Source organism: Pochonia chlamydosporia, chromosome 1 (assembly GCF_001653235.2).
Source record: "Pochonia chlamydosporia 170 chromosome 1, whole genome shotgun sequence".
In the NCBI taxonomy this organism is placed as follows: domain Eukaryota; kingdom Fungi; phylum Ascomycota; class Sordariomycetes; order Hypocreales; family Clavicipitaceae; genus Pochonia; species Pochonia chlamydosporia.
Genome location: NC_035790.1, coordinates 7,275,316 through 7,283,499, shown reverse-complemented (window position 1 = coordinate 7,283,499; position 8,184 = coordinate 7,275,316). Strand labels below are relative to the sequence as shown.

The window sequence follows — 8,184 nt, the reverse complement described above, 5'->3', positions numbered from 1 at the left end:
GCTGGCAAGGCGGGCTTGCCAAAGGGGTGACAAGAAAAGCGGCACCGCAAAACGCCCCCGCATGCATAGCAAGGCAATAAGTTGAATTAAAGCCGGGTTTGGCTCAATGCCAAATCGCTTTAATGCTGTTCTAGAAGCTGATGGGGAAATGACTGGAATTTTAATCATAAAATAGCCTCAAGTTAGTGGTCTTATTATTGCGTTGTTAGGCCTTGTTGTGTGTGCGGGGGCATTTTGCAGTGCCGCCCTTCTTGTCACCCCCTTGGAGGGATGGAATGGCGCGCTGATGTATCGCGAAGTAGAAGTGGGGTGCGCTAAAACGTAACACTTTCGCAGTCAAAGGGATAACGACTACAAGCAAAAACTGGCCCTGTAAAAGGACGAAATGTCTACATAATTGTACGCCGAAATCACCGGCACTACGACTACAATTCAGCCAAAGACCCTTCATTCCCAAAAGCGATTCCTGATCTTGCTATCACCGCCAAATCCTCATGGCAGAAGTCAGACTGCACCATCAGTTCGGTCCGAGACGGAGGCTGGATTGTCTGACTTGTCGGTACGGTCCAAGATACACAGACTGGACCGTCAGTCCAATTCCAATTCGGAAGATGCAGACCGGCCCGACAGTCCAAGGACTATTAGCCTGGATTGCAGTTTGCACTAATAGTGCTCTAAATGGTCTGGACTATTAGGAGTGCTACCGGAGAGGGAGATTTTCATCTTCCACAAGATGGGTCATGTCCGAGATATCTTGACCCTGATGTATTCTACGAAGTATCTCGACGCCTCGTTCCTGGCTGACAGATTTCAGGCGTTTGAATATTTTTCCGTATGCTTCCTGATTCGCGCTATGCCAACGGGCCATTGGTGGTAGCTTGCCAGTTGCCTGCTCATCTGTTTGGTCTTGAGCAAGGTCTGCTGAAGCTTGCTTGGGTGCATCGGCGGGCTGCCTAAGTTGCAGTATCAATCCCCCTTCTTCAATCTGTTGCAAAATAAGTACAGGGTCGCATCCTTGCCGGAGTTGCTGGAAAATAGTGGCAGCATCTTCATCAGCAGAGGTAGCGAGGGCGCGTATCAGTTGCAGGTGAACCCATTGAGATCTGTGGATGTCTCGAAGCTTTTGTTCTGCGTGGTTTTTGTGTCGCTTTAAAGCCGATAATCTCGTTTCAGATGGTTGTGTAGTGTATTGACAGACTCTTTTGGTCCGCATACACGAAGAGCATTGTGGTCGTAGCCCGTCACACTATCATATCGTTAAGACGGCGCAATTCTTCTGGTTTTACGTTGCAAGGATTAAAAACCTTTACTTTACGCTTTCTGCAAGCTTCACAGGCTGCAGTGACCGGCTTTTGCCGCTCCGGAACAGCTGGCTCCGACGTGGTAAGGCTAGCTCTGGCGGCTGGTATGAGTCGTCGAAGGGGCCTCCTTGATGGCTCGTCGGGCATCTTTGTTGTAGTTCAACGCATATACAAAACCATTGCAATCCGAGGTCGTCCAGCTTCAAGGCGAGTTATACTGGGCGACTTTGTCTAGTTTGGAGCAAAACCAAGCGAGAAATTCCCGAGATAATTGATGCACGTGACCGGAGCATACTCCGCAATCTACGCATCATTTGGAAATCATGACGCTAAACAAGTCGTGAGGACATAGATTATTAAACTGCTCTTCGCTTCTTGGAAACTGGAGTGGCTGAGCTGAGCTGCAGCCACCACGAGGCGGAGCAGCTGCTTGGCCGGATTAGTGGGTCATGTACGATGACATTACGTTGAGCAACCTACCTATCTAAAGCCAGACACATCAAACCAGTATGGCTATGAACTCTTGTCTTTTGGCTTCTTTCGTCCCTTCTGTTTTGTAGAGGTGATCATGCTATAGCATTTACGTGGGATCGGCCACTTCCCCGCAATGACTACCAATGTGAATTTGTTGGTCGCGGTTCTGCAGCTGTCGGTGCCAACAAGAACTACCCAGGAAGGTCATCTGGAGCAATGTGGTGGACACCTGCCAGCTATTCACCATGAGACAGTAACCACGCGAGTGAAGGCGTCTAACGTCGACCAGCATTGAGCTCGCAAAGCCTGGAAGCTCAAAGTTTGTCAAGTACTTCACTGGACTGTCCCTCGTATAGAGTCGCTCGGTTCACGGGAGAAAATCCGTTCTCCTACCTTGCCACATAAGCTTAAAAAGCTGTGTAACTTCCTGGAAAGGAGCGATGAGAATAATGAATGGCAGTGCCGTTTTGTGATTGGGGCCTTTCGTTGCACATCCGGAGACAACGCTCCGTCGCTACGTTCAGCAGATACCAGCCAATGAAAAGACTGTTCGGAGGCATGTCCGACGTGCGTTCCACCGAAATTTTCGCGGCACCAGCAAATATTCCGTTTGGCTGTGCCAACTTGGTGCTGCCAAGGCTTTACTTCAGGTTTCGTGGAGAGCATCGCCAATAGATTGCCCGACAAGGGTATCCAAAGTGGTATAGGCCCTGTCCGCGGGCACGGCCTGACAACCACTGAGATTGCCCCAGGTCAGCCTCCACTGGGAGATGCCTGAAAGGCAGTTGTGGCTCAAACAGGAATACAAAAATTGTCTCTCTAGCGTCAGTCAGAAACTACATCTAGGTCAATCCCCGGACACCTCAAGTATTGGAGACAGGTCGTCCGGTAAAAATGAGTTTGTTACATCTCAAATGAATCGATCCTACTGAGAGCATCGTGTCTTACGTCCTAGCCTGGCCAAGTTATATTGGGTAAATCCGTCCACCCTCATTGAGGAACCTGGAACAAAGCTGCTAGGACAGTCGTGCCAATCTGTACTGGGGCAACCTCTGGTGTTTCCGATTTCGGGTTGAAGCCAACAAACCCGCACCATCTGGTTTAAATTACTCCGTGCAGTCATCATTGCTTTCTCAAAAGTAAACCAATCAAACTAGGCTTTTCATCGCCGGTTCACTCATTGGAGGCTCCAGTACAGACGATATATCGACTGCCGACTTCCTGGTTGGACAAATGGCAGGGGAATGCGTCGTTGACCCGGCCCTTTTAGAGCATGGCCAGCGTTCCCGTTCTTGGTCGCCTCTAACAAGTGTTTACGACGATGGGACAATAAATATATTTCCTTTTCCGTTGTCAAGGCTGTCAGTCGGACTCAAATGCCAACCATTACCCTCCCTAGATCAACTTGGAGGAACAGGGGGGTGTACCCTTTAACCACGGAATATCAATACCCTCTTACGCGTGGAGTCATGGAATCAGGTTGCCGACCCTTCAGATATCACGTCCAGCTTTGGCCATCAAACCCCCACTTTGGGTGTGCTCTCCCCGGGAATAGCCCCAAGGAACCAAATAAATCCAGCACAAGGTCGAACAAGAAAACAGCCGAAACGCGAAGCAACAAAGACTATTAGTCATCCAACCGAGGAGTGGAAGGATAAGAAGAAAACAAAGAATCGCCGTCAAGAATGGCGTAAAAGAAACCGCGTGGCCGCGTCAAAATGTCGAAGTTGCAAGAAGCAGTGGACTGAGAATCTAGAAGAAAAGAAATCTGGACTAGAATTAATCCACCACCAGCTTCAGACGGAATACATGAACCTTGTCCAAGAGTTATCCCATCTGAAAAACTACATAATAAGCCATGCAAACTGCCAGGATCCAAATATCGATATTTGGGTAAATAATGAGGCTTCAAAATACGTTCGCTCTCTGCACACTAGAAACCGCGGGAATAGTTTATATTCCACACCAAGTCTAGACGGTAGGTCAAGAAAGCACGAGCAGCAAAGACATCGAATGCTGCAATTCCAACCGTCAATAATTGCATCGTCTGCTAACAAGTCCGGGTTAGGCACTGGTTCGACTTCACTATATTCATCGAGCGTCAGGCCTGTTACAGGGATAACCGAAGAATCACCAAATCTCGAAATCAAGACCTCCGAAAGCGACAAATATTCAGACTTCGAGGATGCTTTTGAGAGCGACGTAAAATATTGACAAAGTGCCGTTATAGTCCATCCAAAAATGAGGGCAACCTATTTCCGAGAACAGCCAACGGGTAAAATTAATGGTGGTTTTGAGTCAACAGAGCTGGACAGAAGCTAGCTGCTCATAGTGGCTAGCATCCGTCCGAAAGCATTAACTTCCGTCGATTATGTCTTGCTGATTGTGGCCACGTGTGTCGGCAGATGATGAGGCAATGTAATCGGTAGAAACAGTCAGCACGTCAAAAATAGCCATAGCGTCAAAATCGTTGGCAAGTGCTTCCGCCTGGGCGGCGCGCGTATCAGTAAGAGCTAGGTCCAAGTCAACCACAAATGTGGCTCGGATATTGTCGAGGGCTGTATGATGCTTGCCATTTTTTTGCAGTTGTTCAAGCACTAACTGGGCTGTTAAGGCAGACATAGCACCCTTTCTTCGCGCCATTGAGAGCAACCCCTTTACAATGGAGTAAACAACGCGGTATGAAGTAAAGAGATCTCGATAACATGCGACACACAGCAGAAAATAGCCAAGACTATCCGGGTCATCTACCTCGTTGACCATAGCATTAGCGACCTGTAGCAAAGCAACATGCCATAGAATGCTATAGGTAGATGATGGATACCTGCAGTCGAAAATTCGAACCAGGTGTTTCAGTTGTTTTAACGATGCTGTAAAAGGCCCAATGGGATCGGTGTGCGTCGTGTGACCCTTCGTAGCGACTCCTAGTGCAGTTATAGTGAATGGTCGGAATATACTTAGTATTAAAACGTGTAGCCAGATGCCGCTCATGGTTAGTTCAACATCAGCCAAGTTGAAATAATGTCCAAAGGTGTGCTTACTGGATTATTAGGCTGTGATCAGTGCTTTCGTCACCGCGAGCTAGTGAGTTGGGTAGTTTGTCCGACCAGCTCAAAAGATTCTGAAACATGCACTCAGCATACTCTTGAGATACTCTACTGGCAGTCGAGCTATCTCCATCCTTATAACATAATAGAATCCATTGACTTGCCATAGACCAAAGCTCACATAACGCGGGGAATGAATCCCCCGTATAGGAAGGGAGAGGATGCGAATGAATCTGCCTAGCCGTGTTGTCGGATTCGAGGCCACCGCCTCTCAATCCGGGTATTGCCAATGTAGGTGGATAGCGAATTGACAGATCCTGTTCCTGAAATTGTAAGGATCGCATTCTGGTCTATGTTTAGCTAATGCGAGCCCTAAGAACGCTCGATACTAACGCAGCCCAATTATAAGCTCCCCAGGCCGTGTGCGACATGGCCTGTACCCATTCGTGCGGTTGCGTGCTTAGTGTTTGTTCCGTGACCGTATCGGGCACTCCGAAGAGCTTCATGCGTTGCGCCATCTGAATTCCTTGACTCCAATATGACAAACCAGCGTTCTTACCATAATAGACTGACCCTAAGCTCAGAAACTGGGAAGCAGCGACGGCGTTAAGAGAGTCGTTTTGCGATTCGACTGACCAGAGACTATCGGCCTCGTTGAAGAACGCTTCACTGTACGCGATAGCTCGCGGCTCAAACGACGCATAAGCTTGCTATTAACGTCAATATCCTGTATTTAGAGGCTTCAACGAATATATTTACACAGGCCCAGTAGAGAAGAGAATTCACCAAGAGTGGGGAGCAAAATCGAAGGCGCGGTTCGATTAGGTCCCTTATGAAGAGCTCTGCGTCGAATATCCCGAGAATTGGGTGATCTGTTTTAAGGAAGAGAGATATGGCGCCCGCAGCGAACTCGTCAGTTACAGGGACTGAAGTCCATTGGATGATCCTTAAATTCGCCAGCCGGTTATCGCAGTACGGCGATGGGCTTTCTTCCAACATCGTAGCGGAGGGACCTTCAGGAGTTTGGAAGCCTAGTGTGGGAATAGGCTTAAGGCCCTCCCTACCGGATCTGTACTGCATTTAGAAATGGTATCGAAAACGTATTCTAGGTTGGGAATAGAGATACACACCCAAGTAGTGCATTTCCGTTACAGTATACTTTCGCTAACCGAATCGGCAATGGGTGTAGAAACTTGGAGGGCAAATCGACCTGAGCCAGAGCAGGATATGCTACTGGATGACGAAGCATGAGATTGATCTCGGCACTCGATTGCGAAGTTGCACCTGCACTGTTTGTTACCTCAAGTTGATCCAGGATACTCCCGTCTCCTGCTGTCACATCTTGCTTCAACTGTTCCAGAAGAGTGGTAGTATCTGTCTCATTGGATGCCTTCAACTTGCGAACTAAAGTCATTGATCTTTCGTCTGAATCAGACTTCAGAAGGTCTAAAATCTCTAATAACGCATATTCATTTGATCTTAATGCCTCGTTCTGTCGCTTTAAAGCCTCCATGTATGTTTCGTTGGCGGATTTAGTAACGTAGGTGCATACAATCCCGCGTCTAAAGCATGGTGTACATGCTGGCTGTTTACCATCGCACTAATAAAAGAATTAGAACCATCTCTCGCTACTAGCTTACTACTCTTTCTTACAGCAGATTTTCGGTTTCTGCAGAAATTGCAGGCGATGCTTACTCCGCTTCGCCTCTTCTTTTGCGCGCTGGATTCGGCTGTCGTCTCTGCGTGTGGGTCGTCCGGTGACCTGATTGGCGCAGGGAGCAGTGTTCTCATTCTCCTCTGCATATTTGTTTGGCGTAAGGAAGATGAACGACTTGACGACGAACGATATGGAATCTTATAAGTTCCCAACTGTAAGAATGCTATGAGTCAAGTGTGTCTTTGTTGGTGGCCGGATATAGCAATTGCGTCAGTCTTGGGGTTCCAATGTAAATTGTGCGTCAGTGCTTTACTCTTTTACGACTTAGTGAGTGCTCGATTCCAAATCTACTTTGACAGTACAGGTAGGGTGGGTCAATTAAAAAAGAGCACGCAGGTGGCATTGGAAAAGACGCAGCCACCACGCCGCTACTAACCAATTCTGCAGGACCTTTTCAAGGGCATCTGGTGCTGTGGCGTTTCTGTGGTAGCTCCATGTAACAGCCGCCGATTCCGTCTCAGCTGGCGGAACAAGGTTGCCAGCCTTTTTCATCGGCATTCTCGGTTTGAGCCTGGCAATCTCCAGCGTCAAGTGGGCACCTTTTGCAAATTCTCAGGAAGACGAGATTCTCACAGGCCTCTCCACATCTCACGAGATAGTAATTCATATTCCAAACCTCCACCTCAAGTCACATTGCCGTTTAATTGTCAATAACCACTGACAAGACAGTCAGCTTCCAGCGACTTGGGCAAAAGTCAGGCCACTCTCCGCGTCACTGGCTACTTCAAATACTGGAAGCTCAATCGATAGAAACCACTGGAATATGTAGAGCCGGCGGTCTCAACAGTTTAGGTAACATGGTTGTTAAAGTGGGCTAGTCAGTGTGTTCATCCCAGTCCAGCACCAAATTACCTGGTCTGGGTGGGCCATTCAAATCCGCTCAGCCGCGCCAATATGAGCTTGGCGTTGGTCAAGACTACCGAGTAATTGTCGATGGCTCTAACAGGCTGCCAGTGTGTCTGAGACTATTACAGGGGGGTTACACGCTACTTATTCATTGTGTTCGATGTATTGACATTCAAGCGCAGTATATTTGACGAATTTCCTGGGATAAGCGTACATAAGGTGAGCATCACACAGCGTACCTAAGCCGGGAAGTCGCTTAATGATGCCCGCACTTGTTAGATTACTGTAAAGACATTTAATGATGAGGATAGAGACGATGTTTATTAATTTCTGGTGTTGGAGGTTTTTATTGGTATGATTTTTGTATTGAGGTAGTGGTCCTGACTCGCTAAGCTTCCGTCGTCAGCAGTTTAGTCATATTGTAGCGGATTGGTATGTACTAAGGACCTGGTGGCTACAATACACGGCACAAAGGCTTCGATCCAGATCATTCCGAAGCGTGATGTGCTCCCGTCTGATTGGTGGCTGACCGCCTGGCGACGGCATCCAACATTCAGGGTGCGCAGGTAGCTGCCCACCATCAAAGTCGCTATTTCAATGTCTGCATCGCGGATTCTTTTTATTATGCCTACGATGACTTCGTATACACCAGCCCATACCTCTTGATCATCATCGTGTCGTATTGGGTGTATTTGATATGTTGATGAAACGTTAAATGGCGTTCCTAACATTATAACCCACAGTCTCCAGAAGTCCCACTCAAGCTACGCACCATACGTATTATTCCTCACACTCAGGT

The 8,184-nt window shown here is 47.9% G+C and overlaps 1 protein-coding gene across 1 annotated transcript; it reads right to left on the bottom strand.

Annotated features, from left to right (window-relative positions):
* Nucleotides 1-4,130: 4,130 nt before the first annotated feature.
* On the bottom strand, nucleotides 4,131-6,625 carry VFPPC_01924 (fungal zn(2)-Cys(6) binuclear cluster domain-containing protein; the record flags this gene model as incomplete). Its single annotated transcript, XM_022428252.1, has 6 exons — nucleotides 4,131-4,731; nucleotides 4,817-5,167; nucleotides 5,216-5,532; nucleotides 5,582-5,891; nucleotides 5,953-6,422; nucleotides 6,476-6,625. 6 exons carry the CDS (start codon nucleotides 6,623-6,625, stop codon nucleotides 4,131-4,133), a joined length of 2,199 nt encoding a protein of 732 aa, XP_022284100.1.
* Between the last annotated feature and the right edge of the window lie 1,559 nt (nucleotides 6,626-8,184).